This window comes from Bos indicus, chromosome 8 (genome assembly GCF_029378745.1).
Source record: "Bos indicus isolate NIAB-ARS_2022 breed Sahiwal x Tharparkar chromosome 8, NIAB-ARS_B.indTharparkar_mat_pri_1.0, whole genome shotgun sequence".
NCBI classification, from domain to species: domain Eukaryota; kingdom Metazoa; phylum Chordata; class Mammalia; order Artiodactyla; family Bovidae; genus Bos; species Bos indicus.
This window is the reverse complement of record NC_091767.1, coordinates 68845643-68861189: the sequence shown is the minus strand read 5'-3', so window position 1 is coordinate 68861189 and position 15547 is coordinate 68845643. Positions and strand designations below refer to the sequence as shown.

The 15547-nt window shown below is 43.0% G+C and overlaps 1 protein-coding gene and 1 non-coding gene across 4 annotated transcripts in view; both read left to right on the top strand.

The window, feature by feature from the left end:
- Nucleotides 1-15547, top strand: part of GFRA2 (GDNF family receptor alpha 2) — a 196435-nt gene that overhangs the window by 137721 nt on the left and 43167 nt on the right. The window contains exon 8 of one of the 3 annotated variants that reach the window (XM_070794854.1): nucleotides 13326-13902. The exons of the other annotated variants lie outside the window; for them this stretch is intronic. Within the exon in view, the coding sequence (XP_070650955.1) occupies nucleotides 13326-13382 (57 nt within the window). The 3' untranslated portion in view covers nucleotides 13383-13902. Of the gene's footprint in view, nucleotides 1-13325; nucleotides 13903-15547 lie in introns of those variants that run through there. 3 annotated transcript variants of the gene reach the window in all.
- TRNAC-GCA (transfer RNA cysteine (anticodon GCA)) lies at nucleotides 8578-8649 on the top strand. The gene has a single exon. It is a non-coding gene; the product is annotated as a tRNA-Cys (tRNA).

Here is a 15547-nt window from a genome sequence, read left to right as displayed (position 1 = left end):
TTGGGAAGTCCCAGTTCTCTTACATTTGAAAATGATCAGTTTGGCTCTGTGTTGAGAATAGAGTTTAGAAGCTAAGGTAGAAAACTGCAGAACCGTTGGGAGAGATGGCTTGGGTTCAGATGAGAGATGCTGGTGGAGCAGGGTGATGTCAGGGTGGAGGTGGTGAGAAAGAAGCGTTTGGATTCTGAATGCATTTTGAAGGTAGGACTAAAAAGATATTCTGATGGGTTGGTGAAGGAAAGAGGGGCCTCAAGGATGACATCAATATTTTTGGCCTGAATAACTAGAGAAAATTAGCATCAGAACCATTAAAATAGAGGGTGGAGCTTTCAAACCAGGAGAGGAAATTTTATCTATCCAGTGGGAAGAAGGAAAGAAGGAAGAAAGAGTACAGAAAATGTGAAATAAAATAGCAAACATAATTTTTAATATAACATCAACTTACAATGATATAAGTGGATTAAACTCATAATTCAAAATATAGAGACTCTTGAAGTAGATTAAAAACACAAGATTTAGGAATATGCTTTTTACAAGAGACACAAGAGAATGGAAATAAAGCAGTATAAGAAGATAGAACAAGCAAATAGGAACAAAAGAAAATTTACAAGGAACAAAAGAAGAGGAACATTCCAGTAAGAGGAATAAAAGATCATAAAACTGTAATCATGAAAAATATGCACACATCTAACAATATACCATCAAATATATACATGTGTACTTATACATAAGCACACATATGACAAATAGGGATAGCTACATAGGGAGAAATAGATATCTCAACCATTTCACCTGAATATTTTAAACGTACTTCTTTTATAACTTGATAGAACAAACAGACAAGATTTATGAAGTATAGAGAAGATTTGAATGACTTGTTTAACATGCTTAAATTTCTGTGTATAGTTATACACACACCATATAACTTAAAACCTAACAGAAAATGTATACTCTTTTGATTATGTGTAGAGCATTCATAAAAAGGACCCTAAATCAGTGAACAAAGGCAGCCTCAATAAATTCCAAAGGACTGACATCACTCAGATAATGTTCTCTGACTGTAATATAGTGGAACTTGAAATCAGTAAAAAACAACAACAAAAAATCAAACACATGTATGCCTGGAAACTGAAAAAACAGCAGTAGTAAAAAGTCTTCAGATTATGGAAGGGAATAATACAGGCAATGCCAAATTTTTAGAACTAAATGAATTAAGAAACCACATGGCAAAATTTGTAGGATGCAGATAAAGCAGCACTTAGGTCAAAACACAGAGTTTAAATCTATTTGTTAGAAGACAGAGAAGGCGGGAAACAAATGTGCTAAGTTCTTATCTCAAGAGTCTGAAAAAGTAATGACAGAGTAAACCTTAAGAAAAAAGGAAATAATAGATTGAGAGGCAGAAATAAATAAATAGCAAATTACAATTAAAAATCACAGAAGCTTAGGAAAGTTGATTGTAGGTCATTTTTTTTTTTTTTTGGCAGCACCACGAGGCATGTGGGATCTTATTTCCCCTACCAGGAGTTGAACTTGCACCCCTTGCAGTGGAAGTGTGGAGTCTTAATCACTGGACTGCCATGAAGTCCCCTGATTGTAGGTCTTTTGAATAGATTAATAAAATAGGCAAACCTCTGACAAGACTGAGAAGAAAAAAAAGAGATGTAATAAAACTGGAAGCGAGAATAAAGTGACAGACACAACAGACTTAAAAAATAATAAAATAGTATTATGAACAAGTATTATAAAACACTCACAAATTTGAACAATTGGATGAATTGGATAGCTTTCTGGGAAAATGAGAAATACCAAAATTGACAAAGAATAAAAAGAAAAGTCGAACAGACCAGTCATGAGTAAAGAAATTAAAATTACAGCTAACTTCTCCCCTCTCCCTCCAAAGCTATGGGCCCATATTGCTCTACAGTTGAGCACCACAAAGTATTTATAGAGGTAAGAACCCCCTTTTGCAGAAGCTGTTCCAGAAAGTAGAAAAAGGAAAAAAAAAAAAAAGCTATCTGATTTATTTAATGAAAGTAGTTTAACTGTTACTCTTAAACTAAGGAAGGGCAAGAGAAAAAAATATAGATATCTATCACTTGTAAAAATAGATGAAAACAATATTAAATAAAACATTAGCTAACAGAATCCAGTAGTGTATTAAAAACAATCACCGCAGTCATGTCGGGTTTATGTGAAAAATGCAGGGGTGTTTTAACAGCAGAAGGTCTAGCAATTCACTGCCTTAATGGACCAAAGGAGGAAAAAAAAATCATATCATTAACTCAAGAGACACAAGAATCCTTTGATAAGTTTAATACCTTTTTTTGTAAGGATAATGCCAATAAAAAGATAAAGTTCAGCACATATTTATAACAAATCATCAGTATAATAAATTTCACAAAAAACTGGGAATCAAAGGGACTTCTCTGACTCCTGAAAGTCCCTTGGACAGCAAGAGATCAAACCAGTCAATCCTAAAGGTAATCAATCCTGAATATTCATTTCAAGGACTGATGCTGAAGCTGAAGCTCCAACACTTGGCCACCTGATCCGAAGAGCCAACTCATTGGAAAAGACCCTGATGCTGGGAAAGACTGAGGGCAGGAGAAGAAGGGAACAACAGAGGATGAGATGGTTGGATGGCATCACCAACTCAATGGACATGAATTTGAGCAAACTCTGGGAGATACTGAAAGACAGGGAAGCCTGGTGGGCTACAGTTCATGGGGTTGCAAAGAGTTGGACATCACTGAACGACTGAACAACAACTCTGACTCTGGGGTTGTCAGACTGCTTACCCTAAACTTACAGCAACACCTACAGCAACTGAATGGAGAAACCTGATATTCATTGTTTTATTTTTAAAGAAGCTGATGTGTGCACCCAGGTCTGTCTGGCCTCAAATCTCACGCTGTTCCTGCATGTCTAACAAAGGCAGAGGCATGGGCAGGCTTTAGGAATTTTCTCTGGACCAAAGTCCTTTTGGTTGATTATAACAAAAACTGCAAGAAGTGGGGACTTGATGATAGATTTGCCAGGAACAAAAGCATTAAGTAGCAAATCTTTTTAGTTCATAACATGTCTTGTCTATTAGCAGGACTCTGATGTCCTGCCAATGGCTCCAAGTGGCACTCTGTGTGAGGGATTAACGAAAGAGTCACTGTATTTGAACATGAGTGTTTGGTGGTGAGGGGAGAAGTGGTGTGGCATCCATAGGTGCCACAAATCTGGAAGCATTTGGTGGACGGCAGAAGAGAAAGGTGTGGAGATGTCTGAGCAGGAGTCTTGATGGGACTTTGTAGAAATTTTTACTGGTTCTCTTGGGTGTAGCACCCCTTTTCACTTAAATCCTCAGGAAGTGTTCTGATCAAGAGCTATTTTTAACCTTTGGGTCTTTGGGTATTTTCATGAAACCCAGGGGCAGAATGTATGGCTTGGTTCTCAGAGGGCCCAGAACTTGAATCAGGTTTGGGGTGAGGTGGGGCTGTGTGTGTGGGAGGATGGGGGTGGGAAGGGCATGGTGGTGGGGGTGGGGTACCCTGGTGAGTGGTGGGGGTGTCCTGCTCCACTTCCTGTCCCCCTTCCCTTCCAGGCCTCATGCTGAGTGTTCTCTTCACTCCCTTTCTCCCTCTTGCAATTTTTTCCTCCAACCCCACCAGATCCATGACCATCTGGGAGCTGTGAAATAGCAATCCAGTGAAAAGTCCATTAAAAATTCATATCCTTAATTTAAAGGGCCAACAGAGACTAACTGGTGCCTCTTTCACTCAAGTTCAAACTCCTGTAAGAAGGACTCTGCTGGCCTCAGCCAGGGTCAGGTGTCCACTCTGCTATAATCTGTGTGGTCAGCAATGAGACATCGAGAAGGCTCAGGGCGGGGTCACTGGCACAAACTTGGCTCTGGGTGTCCATCCCTGTGGGTGGAAACTTGGACCTCAGAAGGGGGAGGAGTCAGTTGGCCGGATTCCCCACGTTCACTCTGTACCAGTCTTAAAAGACAGAAAGAACAGAATTTTCTTAAAAGCCAGAGTCTGGCTGGAGAGGGTGTCATGTGGTGACGCACCTGAGGTGGTCTCAGGATAGCCGCGTCTAAGAAGCTCACGGTCTAGAAGCCGTGTCCTGTTGTCTTCCTGCTGAGTGTTGAGGACTCAGAGCTAGTTCTAACTAGGAAGAGGCAACACATGAAAGGAAAGAATTCATAACAGCTTGACACCCTCCGGGCTGAACCCAGCGATTTTATTTTTACTTGTTCAGGAGGGGGGGAAAGTCATTGCTAATTTCACAATTACTTCATTCCGGAGTACTTGTGAAAAATGACTTCAAGTGTAAAATATTGTCTACTAAAGAATTAACTTAATAGATAATTTGGATTCAATTATTGGCTCAATACTAAAATTTGCTGGGAAAAGTGCAGGCAATATTTTATGACTGTCACATGATGCAGCGATTGTGAAATTAGTTATTAATGACTTATGAGAGAGACACTTAAAAAAAGTCAACTGGCGGAAGAAAATACATCACTTGGGCTTTTATAGGGCAGGCTCAGATGGGGGCTTCTATCGCCTCCATTTCTCAAGTGATTCCAATTTTGCTGACTGAACCTCTCGCCTTGGCTTCTGTCCTTCCTCTCCCCCATGTGTGTGATTTGGGGCTTGACTCATACCTGAATTCTTTGGGAACAATTAGGAGCTGAAGGTTGCTGCCATCCATCATGGCAAAGGGGGATGCTGTCTCCATCTGCCCTGAGAGCCAGGGTTGACCTCTCAACCCTGCTCCAAGCCATTGATTATCTCAGGCTAGCATGGTGTGAGTACTAGATGGACTTTTAAAACCAGGATGAACTTCAGCAGTTTATTACCATTACTTTCCACCTATCACCTGCTTGCTAGTTGAAGGGGAAATTTTTGTTGAAGTCCCCTGGGTTCTCTTTGGGGGTGAACACAATATACTTTCATTAGCCCTGTTAAAGTTATTGCCCGAGCTGCCTTCTAAATTCGCTTTAAATGACATTTGTTCTTTCTTCTTGAAATACTTATTGGGCACCTACTCCATGGCTGGCACTGTTTGGGCCTTTGGGGAGTATGAAAGCTGCCTAAAACATGCTCAACGCTTAACTAGAGCCTTGAATGTAAAGTGTTAGTTGCTCAGCCATGTCTCTTTGCAACCCCATGGATTGTAGCCCGCCAGGCTCCTCTGTACATGAGATTTCCCAGTAAAGAACACTGAAGTGGGTTGCCATTTCCTCTTCCAGGGGATATTCCAAACCTGGGGATCAAACCCGGGTTTCCCGCATTGCAAGGGCATATTCTTTACCATCTGTACCAACAGGGAAGCCCATTCTTGAATGTAGGGATGGTCTATAAAGTAATGTGGAGAAAGCACTTTCCAGAACCAAGGAAGAAGTCAGACTGGCTGATATACAGAACATCTGATGGGGCATGTGGCCCATAGGGTGGGATGTGAGGACAGAGAGGGTCCCCAACAGAGCAGCAGTGTGGGAGGGCCAGACTCTGCACATCATCCCAAGAGCAGGGTACAGGGTAGGCTCACTCATTCCACAAATACTGCATCAGGTCCACCATGTGCCAGGGGAATTCCATGTGGATCCAGGTGCTAGGGGCACGATGTAGACCAACACCTTATGCAGTTCATGTGTGTGTGTTGGGGTGAGAGGAGATGTCAATAATCAATAAATGTTTTAAAAAAAGGTTATGGGAGTGTAGTTGATTTACAGTGTTGTATAGGTTTCAGGTGTACAGCAAAGTGAACCAGTTATGTGTGTGTGCGGGGATTCAGTTGTGTTTGAGGGGTCGCACAGAGTCGGACACGACTGAAGCGACTTAGCAGCAGCAGCAGCAGGTTTGTGATACATGGGATTTTTCAGGCAAGAATACTGGAGTGGGTAGCCATTCACCTCTTCAGGGGATCTTCCCAACCCAGGGATTGAACCCAGGTCTCCCACGTTGCAGGCAGATTCTTTATCATCTGAGCCACCAGGATCCACCTGCCAATTCAGGAGATGTGGCACAGGTTCAATCCCTGGGTCAGGAAGATTCTCTGGAGAAGAAGATGGCAACCCACTCCAATATTCTTGCTTGAAAAATCCCATGGGCAGAGGAATTTGGCAGGCTACAGTCTGTAGGATCAAAGAGTTGGTCACGATTTAGCAACTAAACAACAACAATATACACATATATGTATCCATTCTTTTTCAGACTCTTTTCCCATATAGGTTATTAAGAATAAGAGTAGAGTTTCCTGAGCTATATAGTAGGCCCTTGTAAATTATTTATAGTACTGCGTTATATTAATCCCGATCTCCTAATTAATAACTATGTAATAAGTAAATTATGTAGTATATTAAAAGAGAAGTGCTATAGAAAAAAGAAATACAGTGAGGCGAGAGGGACTGGAGGTGCAAACAGGAGTGGGTAGCCAGGTTGGGGCTCCCTGAGATGTGATAGCTGAGTCAAGATTTCAGGCAGGAAGTGGGAGATTCCATTCTGCAAATCTCTGAGGAGAAGCCTTTGCAAGCCAAGGAACAGCCAGGCCCCAGGCCCTGAGGCAGGCATGGGCTTGGTTCCAGGAGTATCAGAGAGGCCCTGTGGCTGGAGCAGAGGAACAGGGTGGGTGAGGGGAAGAAGGAGAGGATGGTGGAGACATAACGGGGCTGGATCACGTTGTAGGGTCTTGTGGGCCTTGTAGGGACTTGCCTATTTCCCTGAGTAAAATGCAGAGCTATTGAACAGCTTTGAGCAGAGGAGGGATGTGATCTGAGCCATGTTTTAAAGGCATCCTTCTACCCGGTATGTTGTGACCTACTGTAGATGGCAAGAATGGAAGCCAGGAGCTCTGTAATGAGGCAAAGGCAGTAATTCGGGTGGGGAGGCCCTTCCTGTAGCCATTTAGGTGGTGAGAAGTGGTCAGATTCCTGATCTGTCTTGAATCACAAAAGTGTGGATTGGATGCATGATGTGATCAAATGAGAATTTCAGGTTGGTTCCCAAGCTGTCCCCACCCACTGCTATAAACCATGGGGCTGAAAGATACCCTACCCTGAAAGATACCCAAAGATACCCTATGGCAGGTGCACAGACCATGAGTGCAAAGGTAGATGGATGTGGTGGATGCTCTTGGTGATGCCCGGAGCCCCATAGAAAGCCCATCTCGGACTTTACTTCCAAGGAGAATGAGAACAGTAAAGTCTGACAAACCTAGACAGCGTGTTGAAAAGCAGAGACATCACTTTGCTGACAAAGGTCCATCTAGTCAAAGCTATGGGTTTTCCAGTAGTCATGTATGAATGTGAGAGCTGGACCATGAAGATGGTTGAGTGCCAAAGAATTGATGGTTTTGAGTTGAGGTGCTGCAGAAGACTCATCAGAGTCCCTTGGAAAGCAAGGAGATCAAACCAGTCAATCCTAAAGGAAATCAATCCTGAATATTTATTGCAAGGACTGATGCTGAAGCTGAAGCTCCAATCCTGTGGCTACCTGATGTGAAGAGCTAACTTATTGGAAAAGGCCCTGATGCTGGGAAAGATTGAGGGCATGAGGAGAAGGGGACAACAGAAGATGAGGTGGTTGGATGGCATCACTGACTCAGTGGACAAGAGTGAACAAACTCCAGGAGACAGTGAAAGACAGGGAAGCCTGGTGTGCTACAGTTCACTTGCAAAGAGTCGGACATGACTCAGAGACTGAACAGCAACAACAACAAAGTCTGACACAGTGAATACTTTTGATTAACCACCATCCAGATCCAGAAATTGACCACTGTGAGCAGGTACCCAGAAGTCACCTCGTGGGTCTTCCCAAAAGTCACCATGAAGTTGCATTAGAACACCAAGGATTAGTCTTTGTCTGCTTTAAAACTCTGTAGCGCAATCATAAGGGTTGTGGTCTTTTTGCCTGATGTCCTCTCTTGAAATGATGACATAAATTCATGATGCTGCACATTGTGACAATTCACTCTCCCTCGATGGATGTAAAGTGTGAAATTTCTAGGTCATAGGATACGCAAATACACTTCGTTTTAATAGATACTGCCAAACAGTTTTACACAGTGTTCATACCAATTTCCTCCAGTTCCACATCATTATTTACATTTGAAATTGTCTGTTTTTTTCATTTTAGCCATTCCGCCTGGGGTACAGTAATGTCTCATTGTGGTTTTAATCTGCATTTCCCTGATGACTAATAAGATTGAGCAGGGTTTTATGTGTTTATTCACCATTTGGATGTGTTTATTTTTTGTAAAATGCCTGTTCAAGTCTTTTGCCCATTAAATAAAATGGGTGGCCTGTCTTTTTTTCTCTTCTTGGCTTTGGGAATTCTTTATGTATTCCTGGCACAATTCCTTCGTTGATTATATAAAATGCAAATATTGTTTTCCACTCTTGACTGCCTTTCACTTTCTTAATAATTTTTTCTTTGAGAAGTCCTTATTTGTAATGTAATCAGTATTTCCTTTATGATTTGTACATTTTGTAAACCATTTAGGAAATCTTTGCCTAATTCACACTTGAAACTCTTCTACTATAGTTTCTGCTAGAGTGTTTTTGATCCAGCTACTTCCCTGGTGGCTCAGACGGTAGAGTATCTGCCTGCAATGCAGGAGACCCAGGTTTGATCCCTGGGTAGGGAAGATCCCTTGGAGAATGAAATGGCAACCCACTCCAGTATTCTTTCCCGGGAAATCCCATGGACAGAGGAGCCTGGCAGGCTACAGTCCATGGGGTTGCAAAGGGTCATACACGACTGAGCGACTGACACTCCACTCTGATGGGAAAAATGGATTTGCTAGCAGTTGAGTTGTGGAAAGTTGGGGTAATGGGTTTCTGAGGGTGGATGGGGGAGAGATGTGAGCACCTTTGGATGTATTAAGTTTGAGATGAGTATTATTCATCCAAGTGAAACAGCTGTATTGAGTTCTGGATGAGGAAGAGCCAGAAAAACAGATAAGGTGAGAGAATCCAGCAATGGTGGAAGGGAAGCTAGGAGGGTGGTGTCCTGGAGGGCTAATGAAGAAGTGGGCGGGGGAGAAGGGCATGGCCGGCTGAGTTTCGCTTATGAGGGTGAAGAGTGAGCCTTGGGTTTAGCAACATGGAGCTCATTGGTGACACTGACGAGAACAGTTTTGGAAGAGGGTGGGGATGAAAGTGTGTTTGGCGAGGGTTCGTAAGAGGAATGGCCTGGATCAAGCAGAGGGCCACCACTGGCAGCCCCTAGAGGCTGCTGGGGAACCCAGGCCAGGTTTCAGTAATCCAGAAGCAAGTGAGGTCCCTGGGAGTCACAAGTCAGGACTGCAGACAGAGCGGGGAACCAGGGAATCCTGCCAGACCCCAGAGTTGTTTTCTTGAGCCAGCTGGGTGAGGTGCATGCCTGATGCTTAGCTGCTTAAAGTCCAAGAACTGCTCTTGGGCAGACTAGTGGGGGCAGGCAAAAGGGAGACAGCTGTGTGGAGGTCCTAGACCATACTCAGCTCTTGGCAAGGAACATGATGCTTTTTATGACTTGGTCTTTGTTTGATGTTCCCATCTCATTTTTCTTCTTCCTTCATTTCCTCCCTCTTTCAGTTCCTTGAATGCTGAACTTCCAGCTTGGGGTTTCCTATTGCTTTAATGGCTTTGCACTTCTGGGCTTTCATTTACTCTCCTCCACTCTCTCCCACTATCTCTGCTTGATTTTTACACAGCCTGGGCTTCCCTGGTGGCTTGGATGGTAAAGAATCTGCTTGTAATGCAGGAGACCTGGGTTTGATCCATAGGTTGGGAAGATCCCCTGTAGAAGGAAATGGCAACCCACTCCAGTATTCTTGCCTAGAGAATCCCATGGACAGAGGAGTCTGGTGGGCTACAGTCCATGGGGTCACAAAGGGTGACTGAGCGACTAACACTTTAGACTCAGCTCAGGTGCCACCGCTTCCAGGAAGTCCTCCATGATCACTTAACATCCAGCATCTCTCTGCTTTATAGCACTCTGCTCATTAGCTTCAAATGATCTCGTTCTCTGTGTGTCTGCTACACTGGATATCTACCTCTTCATGGGCAATGACTCCTGCTCTCTCTGTTTCTGTCCCTGGTGCACAATGGTGACACAGAGCAGGTCCTCACGTGGTTTTGGCTGGGAATTGTAGAGGCACTTGCATTCAAGGTAGGATGTGAATTGGCAGGTGGGCATGGAGTGGGCAGTAACTCGGTAATGCCATGATGGAATGTGTGGGATAGCCTGAGCGGGGGCCTGGCTGAGGGCTTGAACTGGAAAAGCTGGGCATGATGACAGCTCGGTGGGTGCCGGCCACTTGAGAGGAGGCAGCAGGTGTGTGCATGGGTCTCTCTGTGTGTGCATGCACACATGCATGTGGCAGTAGAGGAGAGCAATTATGAACATCAAATCAAGCTAATTTACATGGATAAGCGCAGGCAGTGAGGCTTGGCTCGCAGGTCTGATTTATTTAGGGCAGGAGGGAATCAGCAGGGGCTCCTCTCAGGTGAGTGAGTGGCAGGCTGGCCATTCTTATAAATAATCCTGCTGTCAGTCCCAGTTAAAGCCTGGGTATTCCATTTAGTGCCGCAGGAGGAAGCTTCAGAGTGATTTCAGAAGCATTTTCTGACCTCTTGCCTTTTTCTCTTTCTGGAACACTGGAGAACTAATCTTTTCTAAATAAGCTTGATTGCTTTAAATTTCTAATTATCAAGAGGAAATACATTCAGTATAGAACATTTGAAAAATACAGAATGATATAAAGATAAAAATTAAATAACCCCAATTCTACCATTCAGATGACCATAAAGAACATGTTAAAGAATTCCTTTCGGTCTTTTTTTTTTTCTATGCAAAAATACATTTTTAAAAAACAGAACTCCATACTTATTACATTTCCAGTCTGTGTTCTGATATTTAAATTTTAAGATTATATTTTGAGACTTCTCCAATGCCATTGATCTTGAATGGTTGTAATCATCTACTTTGTGCACACACTATACACACTATAGCTTTTTAAAAAACCAGTGTCTAGTGGTCTTGAGGATTATTTTCAATTTTTGGTTCTTATAATACTGCCATAAAAAAACACTGTTTGTAAGTCTTTGCCTATATCTCTGATTATTTAGGACACATTCCTAGAAGTAAGATTCCTGCTATTAATGCATACTGTCAAGTTCTTTCCAGAACATTTGTGTGTGTGTTTTGTTTTATTTTGTGTTTTAATCAATTTATACTCCCTATCAGCACTAGTTGAGCATGATAAATTTATGGCACTAGATATTACTATTAAAAACATTTCATGGCCATTTGTATTTTTATGGAGAAATCTAAATCCTTTGCCTAGTTTTAACTGATGTGTTTTTATTTTTAAATATGAATGCTCTATATAATATAGAAAGGATTGCTTAATTATTAATATATCCTTATTTTATTTCAATGTGTCATTTACCTGTTTGTTTATAACAGGGATTTTGACATGCACAAGCTTTAGTTTTGTGCATAGAATGTTTTCTCAATCCTATTTATGCTTAAACAGTCTTTTCTACCCAAAGATAAATTAAATTTTTACTTCCATTTTCTATTTACTTATTTTCACTATGATTTATGAGTTACACAATCCATCCGTCTGGAATTAATTTCGATGATAAATTAAAAAAATAAATAATTAACCAAATGCTAATGCTAACCTTTGCTGACAGATTAGTGATGTCATCTAATATTTAAAATAATTCATATATGTGTGTATATTTACTTACTCTTGAACTTTCTGTAAACAATGTGTTGATCCTTATATCAGTTCCATGCCATTTGATCCCTCTTTTAATACTTGCCACTGGGAGTTCCTCTTTTTCTGATGTTCTTGGGAAATTATTGCATGTTTATTTTTCCAGATGACCACTGGAATCACTTAGTTAAGCTTAAAAGAATAAATCCTCTTGCAATTTTAATTATAGTCATGCTAAGTTTATAAATTAACACGTGAAGAACGGAATATCTTTTACAATATTCAGTTTTCCCATTCATTGATCTTCTGTCCCTATTCAAGTTTTATTCCAATAGAGTATTGCTTTGATTACATGGGATTAAGGTGGCCTTCCTGGCACCAAGGGAACATGGAAGCAATGCACAGAGGTGAAAGAGAGGAGAGAGACGCTGGATGCAGCTTGTCACCATCCACCCTCACCTTTGACCCCATTCCCTCCACTGGGGGTCCCACATGGGGCCCCTTTATTGAGGCACACTGCCCAGAGGCCCAGGGTTGCTCACACAGGATACCTGAAGCAGGTCACCTCCATTTCTAGATCTTTTCATGCTGTTCAGGTCTTACTCCCACTGTCTTAATTTCTGATTATTTATCTGACATTGGATTTACAGTTTTGCATAGCTCTGGGCAGATGGGTGATGAGAAGATACTTGATTTGTTTTGATGCAGGAGGACAGTATTGTACATTTAAGGCTACACACCTTGAAGCTGGCAAAATGCAGCATCCAATTGCCAAATACGGTGCCCAAGTACGATTTCCTGGCTCTTGGTACCCCTAGTAAGTCACTCAACCAAGAGTTCAGCTTATACCCAGCCCACTGCTCATCATCTAAACTTTTGGACTGTCTTCTTCGTTTCTCTGCCTTTCAACCTCCAGACAGACCCAGAGTTGTCCTCTAAGCACGTTGTGTGTATTACTGTATGTTGCTAAGAAAAGCTGTCCAGTGAGCCAGAAGCTCTGAGCCTATGTTATCTTTGGCCCCCATTTTCCATCAGCCACACCTTTAGCTCCCTGACTACTCTCTCTCTCTTTAAATAAAAAGGTCAGTTTTGCTGGAGCCCAGGGCTTGTATTGGAATGGAGGCACAATGAGTTGGATGAGAGAGCCGTTCTGATACTGGAGATGGTCCAGGGAGCCTCTAGGTGTTCAAAACTGTCCTGGAACTCCAGCTTGATAAGACTTGAACTTAGATTAGACTTGAATAAACAAATTGTTATGCTATGGACAGGGCCTTCCTGTAGCTCGGATGGTAAAGAATCTGCCTGCAACGCAGGAGAGGTGGGTTTGATCCCCAGGTCAGGAAGATCCCCTGGAGAAGGGAATGGCAACCCATTCCAGTATTCTTGCCTGGAGAATCCCACGGACAGAGGAGCCTGGTGGGCTACAGTCTATAGGGCCGCAAAGAGTTGGACATGACTGAGTGACTAACACTATGCTCTGGACAGCCTCACCATCCTGCTCTAGGGCTCAGAGCGATTTCCAGGACTTGAAAGCTGCAACCTTGTCCCACTACCAGCTCCATCCTCCAGTCTGCCTCACCCTGGACCTCTGCTCCTTACCCTCAGCCTAGGTCACCTGGAGACGGTGCTGGGCCTTTACTCTCTTCATGGGTTCCTGGTCTTGGTAAGAAGGCAGAGTTGGAGGAGGAGGAAAAGAACCGAAAGAAGTACTCCAACTCAACCGCCCGAGAGATCTCATCACTCTTCTGATACCAAAGGAAGCTTCCCCAAAGGCTTTGTCCCTTTGAGAAGCAGAAGGAAAGAACTTTTATAGGTAAAGGGAGGGACAGGGAGAAGAGAGGAAGGAGTTCACTACTGTGTACAATGGCCCCTCAGTGTCCCTGGAGGAATTGGCTGGGGCGGGGGGTGCTCCATGGATACCAAAATCCATGGATACTCAAGTCCCAAAGTCGGTCCTCCAGTATCTGCAGATTCAACCAACCTTGGAGTGTAAACAGTGATACGTGATCTGCTGCTGGTTGAACCCGTGGATGCGGAAGCACCCTTGGACAGGGAAGCGCTAGCGGCTGTGGAATCTAGGATGGACAATATATTTATTGAAAAAAAAAAATTGGTGTGTAAGTGGACCTGTGAAGTTCAAACCTGTGTTGTGCAAGAATAAATTTTATTTCCTTTCTTATAATTTAACCCTCTGGTTTTGGTGTGAATTTCTTTTGTGGAGAGAGAGACTTTATTCATACCTTCTGTCCACCCATCTCAACTCTTAGGTGTTCCTGGCTTATGGTTGACAACCTTCCTCTGCTCCTCAGACATCCCCTTTCCTCTTGCTCTTCTCTTGCCTCCTGTCCCCACACTTGAAGTTCACCCCTCCCCCTCTCCTCTTTCTCGGAGGAGTTGGGCTCCATGTCAAAGTCATACAGAATTGTCTAATTATAACAGATTAATCCATTAGGATTTATTCCTTTCTATTTACTGGCTGGAACTATCCATTTCACAGCTGTGGCTCCCACATCTAACCAGCTAGCAGGCAATTTAAATATAGAAAGCAATTTAACCTAGTTGGATACCAGGCATCTCGCTTAATGTAGTGCATAAATTTTGGAGCTCTTTGCTCTCAGCCCTCAAAAGGGCAGCCAACAGTTTCATGTCCTGGAAAGATTTGGCTTTTCAGGGAATTTACACCCTGAGAAGGGTTCCTGGGTATTGGATTAAAAATAAAGGAGCCTTCAAATGAGGTCAGGGGTTGTTTTCAGGTCAGTTCGGATTTCTCTTTCTTCCTCTTTTGGGGACAATCATCTTATGCTTAACTGAGCTTTCTGGGAGTCTGACATCAATATTGGAAGGTACTTTATTTTCTTCTCTCTTTAACTTGCACTTATTGCCGGTTTGAGTTAAGTGTTCTTTTTGTGTGGATAGTCGGGGTCACCCTGCTTGCTAAGAGCTTGCGGTCTGGTTGACACCATGTCTTAATCCTCATGATACACCCATCCCCTGGCCCAGCTTGTAGTAGCCTTTCATCAGAGGAGCATCTTGGATGGAAAAAGAGATGGGGAGGGTCATATGACCTGACAAACCCAACTGTAAAGCCCCAAACTGAAAGAAACAGTGATCAGAACATATGGAGTCCCACATGGACTCCACGGACACATGGATGTGTGAACACACAGCACCTGTCTTACAGGGAGGAGATGGTGAGCAGACAGAGATGTTTTGCGAGGAAAAGAGAGGATGGGGAGGCACATGGTCAAAGTCTTCAAGTGCTGAAAGAATTGCCAAGACAATGTGGGGTTGGATTTTTCCTTTTCTTTTCCATATGACCCCAGAGGGCAGAGATATTAGGCTAAAGGATGGAAGTTATGGGAATAAAGAGTTGGATTTAGTTTACTTATAGGAATAACTGCATTGATCAAAGCTTTGTTTTTTGTTTTTTTTTTTAAGGAATCCTGAACTTAATACACTTCCCACACTTCTTTGTTCTTAAGCAGAGGCTGGAGAGCCATGGGAAGGAAGGTTGTAGTGGGTTTTAGAACCGGTCAGGACTAGAGACCTGGATGCTGTCTACCTGAGCCGTTCTGCTACCTGAGCCATTCTGTCTACCTGTTGCCATGGCTACCTTTGCATCTTTCTTCAGGAATCATGGACCTGAAATGCAGGCTATTTCCTACCCTCCTCCTGGCAGATGGGAAGAGAAGACCAGAGCTCTTGGAGGGCTGGGAGCTTTCTTAGTTTGTAGTCCTGAGCTGAGAGAGTAAGTGTAAGTCCCCTCAGGTTCCCCATTGGCCCCTCATGGCCGGATGGCAATGGTGATGGTACGCATGACCTGGGCATCGAT